The following is a 17,608-nucleotide window of genomic DNA, read 5'->3' as shown; positions in this document are numbered from 1 at the left end:
CAATGGAGCAAATTCCTTAGAGAGTGCCCACCATAAGCGGTGGGCACTCTCTTACAACATGGTAAGCCTAGACTGCCCCCTGACTAGGTTTGCCAGGCCTTCCAAGCAGCAGCAGGAGAAAAATAACATTAAAAATTGCCCTGTCAACTTGTCGCAGGGTAGCTCCAGGATTTGCTGGAAACTCTATGGTTTTACTGATACAGCTCAAAGGTGATGCCCCATTGCCCTCACCCCTAGCTAACCCTGATGCTGATTCCAAGAATGGATTTTACCTCAAGTTTATTATTTTTCCCTCCCTTTTGGACCCACGCCAAAGATTATGATGGGCTTGTATCCCCCTGCTCTGCTTAGCAAAGCTTGAAACCTTCCTCTAAACTAAGAAATCTTATACGCTACTTATCCTTTGGGAGAAGAGACAGTTCCGTTGCAAGAAGCCTTCCAGCTTTGCTGTGACTAAGGTGTCAGGTGGCCGGGGGTCAAAGCAAGGAAAAGGTTCCTGCAGGGGGTAGAAGAGGCCCCCTATGGGAATTTCCCCCCCCCCCAATCTCCAAGTCTGGGGTGGGGGCAGTCCATTGGATCATTCAGGCACGTGGTTCTCATGTTGCCAAGGATATTGCAGGAAACTGGGAGCCCTCACCAAGCTGGGTCTGTGGTTTGAGCGGTTAAATGGAAATGTATGGGTCCAATTTGATATAACTACTAGCCTAAAAGAAGAAGTTGAGATTGGAGGAGGCATGTCCTGTAGTTAGGGTTGCCAACTTCCAGGTGGGTCCTGGAATTCTCCCAGAACAGCAACAACAACATTCGATTTATATACCGCTCTTCAGGACAACTTAATGCCCACTCAGAGCAGTTTACAAAGTATGTTATTATTATCCCCACAGGGTGGGGCTGAGAGAGCTCCCCGAAGCTGTGACTGACCCAAGGTCACCCAGCTGGCTTCAAGAGGAGGAGCGGGAAATCAAACTTGGTTTTCCAGATTAGAGTCCTGCCGCTCTTAACCACTACACCAAACTGGCTCTCACGCCGACCGATTTCTCCTTTGGCGAAAGTGGGAGCTTTGGAGGGTGTTTTCTCTGCCATTATACCCTGCTGAGCTCCCTTGCCTCCTCAATCCTGCCCTTCCCAAATCACCAGGAATTTTCCGAATCAGTATTGGCAACTTTACCTGCAGGACATGTGTTTTGGGTCCATTTCCACATCCGGATTCTTTCCGAGAGACTTGCCCCACACTCTCTCACGAACTATTGCTCATGCTGCCCCAATTAACTTTTTAGGTTTATGAACTTCAGATGGGCCTTTAAAAGGGAAAACCAAATGTCTCCTGGCAGAGACCCAGTCTGGTGTAGTGGTTAAGAGCAGCAGGACTCTAATCTGGAGAGCCAGGTTTGATTCCCCACTCTTCCACTTGAAGTCAGCTGGGTGACCTTGGGCTGGTCACGGCTCTCTCAGAGCTCTCTCAGCCCCACCCACCTCACAGGGTGTTTGTTATTGTGGGGATAACAATGACATACTTTGTAAACCGCTCTGAGTGGGCATTAAGTTGTCCTGAATGGCGATATATAAATTGAATGTTATGTTATTATTTCCATGTTGGTTCACTGCACAGGGAGGCAGAGTGGGCATGACCGTGCTGGCCTGACCCACCACGCAATCATCAAGTCCTCCCACAGTGCATCTGTTCTCCTCCCCATTATCAGTGAAGCTGCTCTCTGAACATTGGTGCCCTTGCATGTTCACACCATGCAGACAGCTTGGCCTAGTGCCCTCGTGCCCCCTCTCCCTCCCTGTGCACTGAGTCAGTGCCCAGATGAGTCATCTGTACAGGACTAGAGAGAGAAGCTAGCATAGCCTAGTAGGTTCGCTGGTTCAAAGCTCACCTTACGCACACGCTCTGTAGCTGGAGAATTGTAATACTGACTTATCTCACCAGGCTGTTGGAAGGATCATCACACTAAATAATCAGAAGGGAACAGCGGAGTCATTTAGCCCAACATGCTGCCCAGTGCAATAACTACAACTATAATCTCCCCATCAAATAGGTGTCCAAATAATACTTTAAAACCTCCAACAGCAAAGAATCCACCACGAGGGAGACTGTCTCAGTGTGGAACACACGGCACCATCAGGAAATTCTTCCTCAAATTTAACCAAAACCGCCTTTGCTGTATTTTATATCCAACACAACCGAGAACATATCCACGTGAGGGCTGAAAGCAGTACTAAGTAGGGACACGTGCAGAAGGTGGACGGCCTCTGATCATGCACAGAGTGCCGTTTTCCCCCATGGTGAAACAGGAATTAGGGAGACAGGGTTCCTGTGTCAGACAGGGAGGCTGTAAGGCCATCCCTGACTGCTGGCTAAGTTTGTTTATTCGTTTAAATGTCCACCTTAAGGTGAACTACAAAGTATAAGCCAATACAATCAAAGACCTGGAACATTCAATAAACAATACAATAGAGTAAGAAGAGCACAAATCTGCAATCAAGCAGATATCCAAAAGCTGAAAAACAATGCTGAAACAAAATATAAGCAGATAGTTATGCTATATTAATGAACTATCCTATAGGAATATACTTACAGCAACAGACAGTACACAGTAGTATACCGATCCTGTTGCCAAAGCATCTCTCTGAACCATTTCCTTACAGCACAGCCTAATTACCTGTGTAAGCCTATCAGAATAATTTATTTTGCACAGTTCATAGAAAGTGAGGAGAGGGGGGGGGGCTTTCCTCCACTCTTCAAGCAGGCCATTCCATAAGGTGGGGGCCAGCACATAAAATGTGCGCGCACGGGCAGTCATAGATTTGCATGGTGGCACCTGCAGAAGGCCCTGTTCAGATAAATGAAACTGCCTTGGTGGAGCAGAGGTAGATGTGCAATCCTGAAAATATGAAGGACCTGGACCATGAAGGGCTTTGTATGCCGTAGCCAAACCCTTGAACTGAACGCAGTAACTGATGGGCAGCCAACAGAGTGCTTGCAGAATGGGAGTAATATGCATGCTTAGCCTAGCTCATGGTAATAATCGAGCTGCAGCGTTCTGCACTAACCAGAGTCTCCAAGTTGACTTTTAGGGGAGACCTATGTAGAGTGCAAAATAGTGAAGAGTCCAGTAGCACCTTTAAGACTAACCAACTGTACTGTAGCATAAGCTTTCGAGAGCTACAGCTCTCTTCGTCAGATGCAAAAGATGTAGTTCTCGGAAGCTTATGCTACAATAAAGTTGGTTAGTATTAAAAGTGCTACTGGACTCTTTACTATTTTGCAACTGCAAACTAACAGGGCTAACTCCTCTGGATCTATGTAGAGTACATAATCAAGTCTCTCGATATTACCATGGCATGGATCCAGGGCCCCGATTGGCCATGTTGTGGTAGGGAGCCATCTTCTGGGCTAGAATGAGATTGTAGAAAGCTTTTTTTTGCAGCTGCATCAACTTGCTTTTCTAGCAGCAGAGCTGGATCCCGTATAACCCTAGGCTCTTAACTGAGTCTGCAACGGTCAGATGAACTCCATCAAAAGCGGAGAGTACCGTGCCCTTCACGATCTCTGCCTTCCCAAACAGCATCGCTTCCATCTTGTCTGGGTTCAATTTCAGTTTATTAGCTTTCAGCAATAGGACCACAGATGTTACTGCAGCCTTGGGTGACTTGGATAGTGAGATACAGAGTTGGGTGTCATCCACATATTGATGGCACCCCATTCCATAGTTATTCATAACTCCTAAAGGCTTTACATAGGAGGTTGAATAACAAAGGGGATAAGACTGCACCTTGTGGAGCCCCGCAAGATAATTCCTGTTCTGGAGATAGCTGGTCTCCAGCAGCAAACCTTTGAGTCTGTTCCATAAAGTTTTAGAGATGGAATGGCTGCTTTGAAGGGTGGACTTTATGGCATTGTACCCTGCTGAGGTCTCTCTCCTCTCCACTCCTCCCCTCCCCAAACCCCATCCTCCTTAGAGCCAAGCTACAAGTGACGCCTTACACAGGTTGGACACTTGTCAGCTTACCTCAAGTTTTGATGGGAAATGTAGGCGTCCTGGTTTTACAGCTTGGCTCTCCATTACAGCTGCAAGACCAGGATGCCTACATTTCCCATCAAAACTTGAGGGAAGCTGACAAGTGTCCAACCTGTGTCAGGCGTCACTTGTAGCTTGGCTCTTAGGCTCCATGCCCAAACCTCCACAAATTTTCTAACTCAGAGTTCCCATCCCTATCCTTGGCAAAGAAATAGTGCAACCCTCTCCTTTCTTTCAGCCACACAGTCAGGGCAATCTCCTTCTCCGCCTACCAAATCAGCCCAGCACTAATTTTGGCTTTCTGCAAGGTTCCCCACCCCAGCAAAGCTTCCCACGTGTACCATTTCAACTCAGATCAGAATATATTTTTGTAACCTCCAACAATGCAGCTTGGAAAGAGGGTGAAAAGCCAGAATCTGTCCAGGACAGGACATTCTCCTCCCCACCCCACCCCTCATAGAAGTCACACTCCTTTCAGCAAGTCCATGAATGTTTTGGAGGTGCTCCAAAGCACACTATTAATAATAATAACAACATTCGTTTTACATACTGCCCTTCAGGATAACTTAACACCCACTTAGAGCGGTTTACAAAGTATGTAATAATTATCCCCACAACAACAATCACCCTGTGTGGTGGATGGGTCTGAGAGAGCTCTGAGAGAGCTGTGACTGACCCAAGGTCACCCAGCTGGCTTCAAGCGGAGGAGTGAGGAATCAAACTCGGTTCTCCAGATTAGAGTCCCACTGCTCTTAACCACTACATCAAACTGGCTCTCTTCCGCATCAAAATCACAAGAGGTTTGGCACCTTTTCTCCCAAAACAGCCTGCTCCCCCTCTTCTCCACTGTTAGTGTTTCCAAGCACAAGAAAGACAGACAGCAGCTTGTACATGGCTTGTGCAAAGTACGTGATATTAAAAAAGCAGGTGCCACAACAAGGGATTCGAGTATGTAAGAAGCAACATTTTCTAAAAAGAAACAGGTAGCAAAGCTTGACGGTCAAGAAGGTTGTGGGACAGAGGCATCACCTGATCTGCCCATCAGAACAACGGTGGAGTACACCCAATTTTTATCGGTGTGCCCCTCTCTGCCATCCCTCTTCCACATGCCACAAACTGGACATCATACTCTTTAATGGATTCCAAATTTAATAGAGGGTGGAGGGAGTGACTCTTTAACCCTTTCTCTGCCAGCCACGTGTTCTGGAGGGTGGGTCTCACTCCCTCTTTCCCCTCCATTCCCTCTGCTGCATTGATCAAATCGGACACACAAACACTCCCCCCCCCACAGCTTCATTTAAAGAACAACATCCAGACAACATTTTGCAAGCCCCCCAGGTGATGTTTTGATTTACTCTTCTTCCTCTAACAAAACCTGTGATAGCAGTTCTGGCAAAAGGGGGGGGGGGGAACGAAAGTTACAAAGCACCCCAGAAGAATATTCCAGTCTCTTCCAAACACCTTTCGTCATCCTGGCATCAACAGACACCTGGATTTCCTTACTATAATTTCTAATAGCTCGACACGGCCCCCTTTTAAGCAACTTTTATTGATTGTTCTAAACACGTATCACGTTGTAACTGTTTAATGAGACCAATTAATTTTCCTACATTTAAGACTGCTTCTTCCTGATCAGTTATGTTCACCCTACCTCTGACCGCTCTTATCACCCGTTAGGTGTAACAACCTCATGTGTTCCAGCCCTTTTCACATAGAATCACAACTGAAAGATTTAGGATGGGATTCACACAAAGCCTCTCTCTGCTCCCAGCTCCTCCCTTTTCTCACCTCTCCTTCTATAATTTTATTAAAAAGGCAGGAAATAATTTCTTCTTCACATTTGATGAGGTGAGCCCTGACTCACAAAAACTCATGATCGAATAAATGTTGGTTTTCAAGTTTCCAGAGGAGTCACCACAGAAATGGGTGGGTGGGAGGACCCACCTGGGCCCACTCCACCCTCTCAGCCAGGGCAGACTGGCCACTATAGCTACCAAGGAATTTCCCGATGAGCCAATGATCTGTCCCCTACACTTGGGCTGGACCAGCTTAGGATAAAAGGGCTGTACATGGCCCAGAGAAGGCAGCTCCCAGCCCAGTCAAGCCATGCCTAGCCTGGAAAGGGCAGCTCCTGGCCCTGATAAGCCACCTGTAGATCTGTCCAGCTCTGCTAGACTGGGGCCAGCTGAGTTGCAGGAGATACAGGACTGGCTGGCTCTTTCACCCTTCCTCCTTTGTGAGGGCAGGCCCTTGTCTTTTCTTCCAAGTCTGCCCCTGTTCCCGACCCTAACAGCTCTTGCCAGGAAAGCCAAGAGCCCTTCTCCGTTCAAATCCCTGACATTTCTCCTTTTATAGTGCCCCTCTTTCCTTTCTAGCTGGCAGCTGGCACTTCGCAGGGTTCCCCCTGGGTCTTAAGGCTCACTTGGTTTCCCCTCCACTCTCCCTCCTATTCAAAGCATTTCCAGCCTCTCCCCCCCTCCCCCCACACTTCAGCATAAGGTGGCACAGGTCTGTTTCTCCATCCATTTTATTTTAATCTATCCATTATTATCCTGTTCTTCCTCTAAAGAGTCCAGGGTGATACACATGCTGCTCCCACCTTTGTTCTTATCCTAACTGTGACGTAAGTTAGGCCGAAAGAAGATGACTGGCCCAAGGTCAACCAGTAAGCTGCACTGTTCTGCAGAGATTCAAACCCAGGCCTCCCTCATCCTAGTGTGGCACGCGCTAACCACAACCACAGCACAGCTCCTGTGTTTAATCGTAACACTACTTAAGGGTTAAAAAACGTTATTGAGCCCCTTCTTATTGTTTACCTCAAGATCAGGGCAGTGGCGTCCATGTTGTCAGAAATAAAAAACGCACGCACACACACACACACACACACACAGAGGATAGCATGCCAAAATAATTTGCATTCTTGCTCTGATGAAAGCCAAATTTTGCAAGCCATGTAAATTATGCAAACTATGCATGCTTGCTGGTTTTGCACAATTTATTCCATTTTGGTAACAGTCATGGGGAGTGATGTTATACGCCCTAAATTTTGGAAAGCCTGTTCACACATCACTGAAGTTCTCTCTTCCAACACTCCACCGGGTGTTTTCCATATACATTCCAGCATCTCTTTCCACCTATGACAACTAGCGACTTATTTTGTAAGGTCTTCGAGATGTTGAGCTCTGCCTCAAATCCCAGCTTTGGCACTTTTGCAGTGCAAAGAAGCTAGTGGTTCAAAATAAAAAGAACAGTTACATGTTGGCAGGCACATTATGTTAGTCATCTGCAGAGTGAAAGGAAACAAAATAAAACACCTCTATCTTATGCAAAGCTTTCCTGTCTGATAACCCAGAGGCAATTTTTACTCACCCTAGGTGAGCTGATATTTATTAGCCTGGCTATAAATAACCCCACTCAGTGTGAAGGAGGACACACATGTGCCCAACCTTCTGGGTAGTGAGTTTTTGACCAGTTTCAGCAACTTCCTCCTTCGTGGTAAGTCCGATCTCAGCAGCGCCGAAACTCTTCCCGTCATCCAAGTGTTGCTGGTACAGTTTCTGCCTGGTGTGCCTCCTCTCATGTGTACTACAGTGGGATCGCTGACTGAAGCATTTCCCACAATCCAGGCATTTGAATGGCTTCTCCCCCGTGTGGGTCCTCCGATGGCGGACAAGGTCTGAACGGTGGCGGAAAGTCTTCCCGCAGTCCGAGCAATTGTACGGCCGCTCCTTTACATGCATTCTCTGGTGCCTGCCAAGGAGGGAGGGTTCGCTGAACTTCCGCCCACAATCAGGGCACCTGTATGGCTTGTCACTGGCCGTGTGGGTCCTCTTGTGCACTACCAGATTCGAGCTATCACTGAAACCTTTGCCGCAGTATGAGCACTTGTATGGCTTCTCCCCTGTGTGGGTCCTCCGGTGACGGACGAGGTAGGAGTTCTGGCAAAAGCTTTTCCCGCAGTCCAAACACTGATACGGCTTCTGGTCCGCGTGGATCCGTCGGTGTGCAATGAGGTTGGAGCGGTCGCTGAAGCTCCTCCCACAGTGGAGGCACTGGAAGGGCTTCTCCCCCGTGTGGGTCCTCCGGTGCTTAAGCAGATCGGAGCTCCGGCAGAATGATTTCCCACACTCTGTGCACACTTTTTTCCGTCGGTCCTTGTGAATTCGTGACTGGGCTGTGGCTTCACCACATTTCTGGCTGACCCCCTGGCAAAGGACTGGTTTACACTCTCTGCCCCCCAACTGGTCGTCCTGCAGATTCTCCAGTTTGTGCTGATTTTCAAAAGGCTCCAGCTGCTCAGGGCACAGCAACGGCCCCTCTCCAAATGTCCCAGAAGGTTCCGCTTTCTCAGAATCTTTCGGTGCAGGTTTCTCCTCCTCATTCTCACTTGCCCATCCGTCACCCGCTGGAATTAAGCAGAGAGAGAAAGAGAATAACAACAACAACATGCGATTTATATACCGCCCTTCAGGACAACTTAATGCCCACTTAGAATGGGTTACAAAGTGTGTTGTTATTATCCTCATGACAATAAATCTGTGAGGTGGGTGGGGCTGAGAGAGCTCTGAGAAGCTGTGACTAGCCCAAGGTCACCCAGCTGGCTTGAAGTGGAGGACCGGAGAATCAAACCCGGCTCTCCATATTAGAGTCCTGTCACTCTTAACCACTACACCAAACACCAAACCACTACACACCTAGAGAGAAATATTTTAAGCTGAAGTGATGAGGGTGGGCAGGGACTACTGGTGAAGGGCAAGGGCAAGGGACTCCATGACTTCTTGCTGCCGCAATACAGTGTAAAGCTACGTTTGACTCTACTTTGAGTAGTTACGGGGAGCTATTCAGGACAATGAATTCTCACTGATGCCCTGGGGAGAAGCTGTGCTTTGGTGCACAGAAGGCCCCAGGCTCAATTCCTGGCATCTCCAGTTGAAAGGATGAGGGAACTCAAGGGTCTAACTCAGTAATAACAACATTCGGTTTATATATTGCCCTTCAGGACAACTTAATGCCCACTCAGAGTGGTTTACAAAGTATGTACCCCACAATAATCACCTGGTGAGGTGGGTGGGGCTGAGAGAGCTCCTAGAAGCTGTGACTCACCCAAGGTCACCCAGCTGGCTTCAAGTGGAGGACTGGGGAATCAAACCCAGCTCTCCAGATTAGAGTCCTGCTGCTCTTAACCACTACACCAAACTGGCTTGTTCATTTAGAGAGAGGGCCGTAGCTCTGTGTTAGAGCATCTGCTTGGAAAGCGAAAGATCTCAGGTTCAATACTCAACATCTTCAGTTAAAAGGATGAGGAAGACCAAAGGTCTTAACTCAGTAAAAGGCCAGTTCATTTAGGGAGGGGACCATGGCTGAGTGGCAGAGTATCTGCTTGGTATGTAGGAGGTACCAGGTTCAGTCCTCAGCTTCTGCAGTTGAAAAGATGAGTTAAACCAAGAGTCTAACTCATAAAAGGCAAGTTAATTTAAAGAGAGAGCCGTGGCTCTATGGTAGAGCATCTGCTTGGAAAGCAGAAGGTCTCAGGTTCAACCCTCAGCATCTTCAGTTAACAGGACCAGGCAGGAGGTGATATGGAAGACCTGCGCCTGGAGAGTTGCTGCCAGTCTGAGTAGGCAATACTGACTTTGATGGACTCAGGGTCTGACTCAGTATAAGGCAGCTTCAGAAGGCACTGACTGTTGCAGATTGTGCCCTCGTTTCCTTCCCTACAGCCCCAGGAAAGATGATTCCTGGGACCCATGTGGGGTCTGGAGGCAGCGGAAGGGTAAGGAAAAGGGAATGAAATCGGACTCTTTCCTCATCCATCAGGACAGCTACGCTGACAGAAGTGGAAGGGAAAGGGGGTTGGTCCCCCTCCTCCACCGCTGCTTCCCACCCCACGTGGTTCTTCGTCCTCACAAGTCCTGCGGGGTTAGGATTGTCAACTGTGGACCGGGAAATCTGTGATTTGGGGGTGGAGCCTAGATCTTAGCAGGACGTAATGCCACCCTCCAAAGCAGCTGTTTTCCCCAGGGGTCCCAACCTCTGTAAGCTGGAGATCAGCTGCATTTCCAAGAAAGCTCCAGGTCCCACTTGGAACCCGATGCAGGGAACCCCAGGAATAAACATTCCCAAGGTCAGAAAGGACTGCTGGGGGGAAGGGAACAGGGAAAAGATCCTGTGCCTCTGAGGATCACAGAACTGAACCTGATGCTATGCGCTAGGAGCAGCGTGCTTTTCAATCCTGGCCTCCAAACCCCTCCGGCAGAATCACTGTGAGCATCTTAAGCCAGCCATGAAACCACTAAAAAGGTGTCTCCCCATTTGCTTCTGTGCTCATTTCAAGGTGCTGCTCCTTCCTCGTACAGATCTTCACTGTACAGAGGCCTACGTGCCGGCATCTCTCTCCTCAAATAAGCACGTATGCTGATCAAGGTCCTTGCAGAAGTCCCTCTTGGCTTTGCTCTCTCTTTGGACAGCGCACGAGTCTTCACCACAGACCTCAGGGTAGTACCCTCCTGCCCCCGCCCCGATACCAAGGAATGGGCAACAAGTGTCATAAAGGGCGCAGGCAGATTAATTGCATTTATCAAGAAGAGCTAAAGACCACGCTTAGCGGCCTATGTCTTAAGGGGAGAAGGAATGCCCACCCAAGGAGCTGGCTTCTCCGTCACTGTCCTGCTTGGCTTCCCTATACAGCTGCCACTGCCTGGCATCCAACAGGGCCTGCTCTGCTTTGTGGGCATTCCCGGGCATTTCTTGGAAAGACCTTGGCACCTGCAATGGCAATAAGGCAAAATTCCATTTTAGAAAAAAAGCAATACTATTTATTCATTTATTGCAATCAAAGCATTTTCTGTGTGGCTCAAACTTTTTAAAAAATCACCAGACTAATACCTTAAAATTGAACCAACAAATCAGCAACAATAAAAATACGTTCCGCCAACAAAACGAAGACATTATCGTTAATGAAAAGCTTAGGTCAGTACAACAGGTTTGGGGAACATTTATTAAATCATAGAAAAGTGATCAAAACCAGTGTTGCCTGGTCCCCTTACACTCCCAGCAGGAGCAAGGGCGGTGGAGGGGGGGCTGGCACTTAGTTTTACTATCTTCTTATGCATGTTTGCACACTCTTGGCATGGTGCGGGACTGCACCTGCTGTGCACTGCCCTGGGAGGTTTTTTGCCTCCTGGGCCTGTTCCCCAGGCTTTCTGCCCCCCCCCCCCCCCGTCGGCCAGGTGAGTGGTGGTGGGGGGCAGAGGCTGAGAGCAGGATATCCCCCACCTCCACTGGGAGACCTGGCAGTCCTAAACAAAATACAAGCCCCATGCCATCACCTACAAAAAGCAGCATGTTACCATGAAAATATATCGGAATACATAATATTGGGGTAACAACGGCAGTTTAAGGCAGCAGAGTGGGCCCTGGACAGAGTACGGTTACCAACTTCCAGGTGGGGCCTGGAGTTCTTTTGGAATTACAACTGATCTCCAGACAGCAAAGATCACTTCCCCTGGAGAACGTGGCTCCTTTAGAGATGGACTCTGTGGCATTATAGCTCATAAAGGTCTCTCTCCTCCCCTAGCCCTGTCTTCCACAGGTTCCATGCCCAAATTTCCAGGATTTTCCCAACTCAAAAGTTGGCAGCCCTCTCTCTGAGGAAGGGAGTGTCCTGTAATTGGGGTGCCACCACAGAAATGTCCCCACCTCCCGCATCCTCCCACCTAACCTCGGAAGGCAGGCAGGGAGCACTGAGAAAAGGTTCTCCAAAGATGCTGTGATGAAGCAGGTACGCTTCCTGCTGGGTACATCGAGCTCTTCATATCTACTGGCCTCAGCCCAGCACGCACCGCAAGGCAATGCATCTGAGCTGACCCTCCTTCCTCATCCTGGTCATGGGAGCCGGGGATAAGCAGAGCCATTGCAGAGAAGGGTCGGGGCCAAAGAAGACACGCATCCCATTATGTTCCCTCTGACGGATGACTTAGTGGGGGTGTTTTGGCCTTATCCATGATTGATCAAACCAAGGAGTTCAAAGTGATTTTAAGAAGATTAAACAATCGGATTTCACTACATTTTTATCCCATACATCTTCCAAGGATCTCAGGGTGGCACACATTCATTTCTTTACTTCAGTCATACCCCACATTTGTCTTCTATGGGAACCCAAAGTGGCTTACATCTTCTCCTCTCTTCCATTTTTTCCTCACGACCACCCTGTGAAGCAGGTTAGACGGAGTGTATGCGATTGGCCCAAGGTCACCCAGCGAGCTTCCACGGGAGAATGGGATTCGAACCTGGGTGATCCCGGTCCTAGTTGGGCACCCTCACCACCACATCACACGGGCTTCTCCCTTTTATTATCACCAACATCCCTTTTAGTTGGTCCGGTTGAGAAAGGGATAGTGGCCAAAGGTCACCCGTGGCTGAGTAGGGAACATGAACCCAGGTTTCCCCCAGTCTTCAGCCAGCACTCTAACTACTACTCCTGTTGGCTCTCCAGTGTCTGTGGTTTCATGCTAATGGATTAGAGGATGCCAGAGGATCCTTGATGTACATACATCATTACTGACAAGATCACCATTGTTAGCATGTCACCAGGTAGTCTTCTGAATAATAAGATCATGGTTAATTTTGGACCCAGCCTAGATCCTGGGCTGACGAGAAGTTGCTGTGGCTAGAAGTATTCTTTTAAAATGTTAAGTTGCTATAGCACCTGCAGCCCTTCCCGGAGAAGTCAAATCTGGCCACGGCGACACTCACTGTGAGGCAGCTTTTGAAAAATTCTCAGAAACTTCAACTCATTCGAAATAAAGGTGACTGGGTTATCATCCCAAGCTAACTAATAGGATCAGAATGGCACCTACTTGGATCCCGTTTTGTGGGCTTCCAAATTCCATTCCAGGCTTAAAATGCTTTGAGACAAGGATACCTAAATCACCATCTTCTCCAGTATGAACCTACCCACATGCAGACACCATTTGGAGAGAGGCCTGCTTGGCATGCCACATGTGATGGAGGCTCAACAGGAGGCAACACGTGACAGGGTCTTTTCAGGGGTGGCCCCCAAATCCTGGAACATCCTCCCCCAGGAAACTATAGAGTTACTATGAAGGGTCGACAACAGGGAACAGAGGCCAAGGCCTTCCCCTGATGTTGCTTCCTGGCCCTGGGATTTGATGGTTTACCACCTCTGAATGTAGAGGTTCCCTTTAGTCACCATGGCTAGCAGCCACCAATAAACCTATTCTCCATCCATCTGTCTAATCCCTTCTAGAACTATCTATGCCTGCAGCCGTCACTACAGTCTTGGGTACTGAACTCCACATTTTAATAATTTGTTGAGTAAATTTTCCTTTTCTCTGTCCTGAATCTATTACCCATCACCCTCACTGAATGCTCTCAAATTCCAGTATTTGGAAAAAGCATCCTATATCTCCACCTTCTCTACCCCTCTGCACAATTTTAGAAACCTCTATCATGTCCCCCCTTAGTTGTCTCTTTTCTAAACTGAAAAGTCCCAGATTCTTCCGTTTTTCCTCATAGGAAAGGTGCTCCAACCCCCTAGTAAGCTGCGTTACCTTCTTCTGTACTTTTTCCAGCTATGCAATGTCCTTTTAGAGAAACAGCGACCAGAACTGACTATTCCAAATGAGGCCCCACCATAGATCTATTCAGGGGCATTATAATATAGGCTGTTTTGTTTTCAATCCCTTTCCTAATAATTCCCAGCATAGAATTTGCCCTCTTTACAGCTGCGGCAAACTGAGTGGACACTTCCATTTTTGCTGAACTTCAGGTTGATTCTGCGTCTCTCTTCACACTGCTATCATCTGAACAGTTAACCAGGAGGGGGTGGGTTATGCTGTCAGGTGCAACAGAACCATTTTAATAAATACTGATTTAACAAATCGATAAAGTTCATCCTGGCATGTTTTGCAAAACCATAAAATGAATTTTTCAACTGGACAGTTTCCACCAATCAGCTTTGGTTCCCCCTTCCCTGACAATCTGGCATGGGCTCCCCTTCTGGTTGCACCACGGTCTGCCCAGCACCCGGAAGCGATTGGGTCCAGGTTTGGGGTCATCTCAGCAAGATGTCCTTGCTGGCCCCGTCCTGGTGCCTGCTGCTGCTCCTTTCTGCCATTCTCCTTCATCCAGCTGCCCAAGCAGGTTGGACAAACAAGAAGCAATACTGATAGTGACGGCAAAGGTAGGACCGAGGTCAGCAGTCACCATAGGGACTTTAACAGCTGCCCAAGGATGCTGGCCCCCAGCACTGGTTAACTTCTTCTATTTTTCATCCCACAGTTCGGATGAAGAGCACTCACCTGCTGCTCCCACCTCTTGGTCTCTCGCTGCCTTGTCAGGAAATCCTCGGCCAGGATGACCGCCTGGGAACAAGTCCCTGGACCACCTTCCCGGACCCAGCTCTGGATCTCCACTGGCAAGATGGTCAGGAACTGCTCCAGGATCACCAGTTCCAGGATCTGCTCCTTGGTATGCCTCTCTGGTTCCAGCCACTGACGGCAGAGATCCCGGAGCCGGCTGCAAACCTCTCGCGGCCCCTCGGCCTCCCGGTAGCAGAACTGCCTGAAGCGTCGGCGTTGTGTCTCTGCACTGACAGAGTCCCCTCTCAAGGCCTCTGCCTTTAATTTCCTACTGTCTCCCTTTTCCCTGGCTTCCAAAGTGTTGCAGAGCTGTTGTGGTTCTCCGGCCGAGGGCCGGGCCACCCATTCTCCTCTTGGCCACAGCCACGAGTCAGCGACTCCCTCAAATGGGCTAGTAAAGGCCTTTCCATTATCCTCCCATGGAGCAGGTGCCAACAAGTGCGGATTTCCCCACCCTGGGTGAGGGGACTGAACTGCTTTCAGGAACTCCTGCCAAGGCCCATCCCAGCTGTCTGGCATCCCCTCACCTGGCTCCTGTTTCACCTGTTGAGGGGTGGCCCATCTCGGAAGGCCCCTTGTCGTCCCATCCTGGAAAACAGGGGCTGCTTTTCCTGCTCCTTTCATGCCCTTCCTGGGTTTAGGGCCTGCTGGGTTTCCGTGTCCCCCCGTTTTTCCCTCTGTTTGTACCTCTTCCTCTGGTACAGTCTGGAAGTGGAGGCCCATGGATGCCACGGCTCTTTCCACAGCAGCCATCTTCTCTTAGCCTAGAACAGAAGATCACAGGTGCTGCCTAGCTGAGCAGAATCAGGGCTTATGTAACCCAGTTCTCTGTCTCCAGCAGAGGCCAGCCAGGTGTCCCTAAGAGACTCACTGCCAGGCCCTGCTGGAAACAGCCATCCTTGAGAAACCATGGGGGCAGGAGCTGTGGCTTAGTGGCAGAGCATCTGCTTGACATGCAGAAGTTCCTAGGTTCAATCCTCAGCATCTCCAATTAAGGATCAGGTAGTAGATGATGTGAAAGAGACCATGTCAAATCACTACCATTCTGAATAGGCAATACTGACTGTGATGGACCAATGGTCCCTGAATTTACTGGGCAACTCTGAATTGTAGAATTATTGGAGGAAGAGGGAAGAAAAAGTTCCCTCTCTCCTCACTATTCATCACATAATAGATTTACACCATACCCTCTCTTGTTACCTTTTAAAATAAAAAGCTCAAAATAAGTTTCCAAAGTCTCAGATCTCATCTCAATATTTATTTATTTACTTCATTTATATTCCCTCTTTGACCCTAATGGAGAACAAAAATGGCACACATCATTTTCCTCTCCTCCATTTTATCCTCACAACAGCTCTGTAAGGTAGGCTAGGCTGAGAGTGTATGAGTGGCCCAAGATCACCCCGTTCCTGTGGCAGAAAAGAGATTTGAACCTGGGTCTCCCACATCCTGGCTCGACACTCTGACCACCACACTACATTATACTGGTTGTTTTGGCCATCATAACCAGGAGAAATTGTGAAAGAAAAATTCCACAAAGTGAGATTTAGCTTATACATAAAAATCTTGAAGGTGCCTGATTTTGATTCATGCCTTTGGCCTCTCTAACGCAGTTTGGGGTCTCCCCAGAAACAGGTTGAAGGTATCAGGGAAAGGTAGATCTTTCCATAGCAGCACCTGAATCCAGAGATTAATAACAACTGTGTATATACCACTCTTCTGGACTGATTAGTGCCCCACTCAAAGCAGTGAACAAGGTCACTGTTGTTATTATCCCCACCATACAACTGGGGAGCTGGGGCGGAGAGGAGTGGCTTACCCAAGGCCACCTGCTGAGCTCATGGCAGGAGTGGGATTTGAACCAGCGGAGTGCTGATTTACAACCTGACCACTTACGCACTATGCCACAGCAGATCTCTACAGCAGGAATCAAGACGGGATGTTTATAATAACCACAATAGCGTGCTTAGACACCACCATTCTGGACAAATTAGTGCCCCTGTCAGCGTTATCCCCATAATACAGCTGGGGAGCTGGGCAGATGCTCCACCCCTGAGCCACACCCCCTTGCTCCAAAACTATTGTAGCAAATCAGTCCATCATCTACTGTGACTGACAGCAACTCAGTCTAAGGTCTCCAGCAGAGAAAAGCTTCCCCAAGATCCTTTACCGGCATGTCAGGAGATTGAACCTGGGGCCCTCCTACCACGCAAAGTATCAGCTGTACCACTGAACTGCTCCGGACTTGAAGGTCTGGGATAGGGATATCATGTGAGAAAACATTACCATCTGCATCTATCCTAGCCAGGCGCTTGGTCCTTCAGGGGCAGCAACTCAGCGAGCGCAGCATTCCCCCTTAATACCTTTTGGAGAGATCGCAGCCCAAAGGAAGATCAGATGTGTTTGGCGGGCTGAAAAAGTAGCTGGCTTATGCCAGATTTTGCCACGCGGAGGGAGTCTCAAGAAAGGGCTGCACCTGTTGAATTCCAACCCTTCTGTGAAACTGCTAGAAAGCAGGCGCATGCTCAACCCTCCCCAATACCATCTCACTACCCCTCTGTACGCGTGCCATAACGAGGTACACAGCCCCAGGCCAGGGCGAAGCATGCAGGGCGCCCCAGGATCTGCATGTGGAGGGGTCTCTCTTTTCAGCCTCCACTCATCCTCGGCCAGATCGCCCCACCTCGATCATGTTGTCCCTCCTGCCCACCTTTTGCACGTCTGAATGCTCGTCTAGCGGGCTGCTTCCGCCCTTCACCCGGTTCTTTTCTCCCCCATTGCAACAGCCCTTTAAATCCCCCCCCCCCGGTAGCCCGTTCCCCCCACGTGGGAGGCAGGAGGGGGCGTGGCAGGAAGGAAGGAAGTCTAGTGATCTCCTCCCCAAGTTCCCACGCCTATCTAGGCTGCGCTGCTCGCTGTCCCGGTCACTCTTTCCGCGCCCAGCTGCCGCGTAGGCTCATTCTCGGACCCCTCGTACTGGCGTCGTTCTCGTCTTGCAACCTTAATAAATACAAAACTTGGTAGGGCAGGCAAACATTCTTTTAAAAAAATTGTGCAAAGTAGAAGAAGAAGAAGAAGAAGAAAAGACAACAAAACAATACTAGCAAATTTATACGTAACTTCTGTAAAGGTTTCCAAAAATCTAAAAATAAGCTGCAATTGGTATGCTGCAGTATGGCGGGGAGGGCGCTTCTTCACCTG

At 48.9% G+C, this 17,608-nt stretch overlaps 2 protein-coding genes across 2 annotated transcripts in view; one reads left to right on the top strand and one right to left on the bottom strand.

Annotated features, from left to right (window-relative positions):
• LOC129327821 (zinc finger protein 420-like) overlaps positions 1-17,608 on the top strand; it is a 35,357-nt gene that overhangs the window by 5,887 nt on the left and 11,862 nt on the right. The window contains exons 4-5 of the mRNA XM_054976574.1: positions 14,178-14,229; positions 14,328-14,516. Of these exons, the coding sequence (XP_054832549.1) occupies positions 14,178-14,229; positions 14,328-14,516 (241 nt within the window). The remainder of the gene's footprint in view (positions 1-14,177; positions 14,230-14,327; positions 14,517-17,608) is intronic.
• On the bottom strand, positions 6,746-17,179 carry LOC129328705 (zinc finger protein 397-like). Its single transcript, XM_054977943.1, has 4 exons — positions 17,118-17,179; positions 14,348-15,171; positions 10,664-10,790; positions 6,746-8,430 (listed from the first exon to the last, which is right to left on the bottom strand). Exons 2-4 carry the CDS (start codon positions 15,158-15,160, stop codon positions 7,424-7,426), a joined length of 1,947 nt encoding a protein of 648 aa, XP_054833918.1. The 5' UTR covers positions 15,161-15,171; positions 17,118-17,179; the 3' UTR covers positions 6,746-7,423.

The sequence above is a fragment of the Eublepharis macularius genome, chromosome 4 (assembly GCF_028583425.1).
Source record: "Eublepharis macularius isolate TG4126 chromosome 4, MPM_Emac_v1.0, whole genome shotgun sequence".
NCBI classification, from domain to species: Eukaryota; Metazoa; Chordata; class Lepidosauria; order Squamata; family Eublepharidae; genus Eublepharis; species Eublepharis macularius.
This window is presented reverse-complemented; position numbering and strand designations above follow the sequence as displayed.

What these genes read in the sequence shown, in the direction of transcription:
- LOC129328705 (XM_054977943.1), bottom strand. Translation starts at nt 15,160, where the DNA reads ATGGCTGCTGTGGAAAGAGCCGTGGCATCCATGGGCCTCCACTTCCAG. An exon ending in CCAAGAGGTGGGAGCAGCAG is followed by an intron (nt 10,791 to 14,347) that starts GTGAGTGCTCTT and finishes TTGCCATTGCAG; the next exon opens with GTGCCAAGGTCTTTCCAAGA. An exon ending in CGGAGAAGCCAGCTCCTTGG is followed by an intron (nt 8,431 to 10,663) that starts GTGGGCATTCCT and finishes GCTTAATTCCAG; the next exon opens with CGGGTGACGGATGGGCAAGT.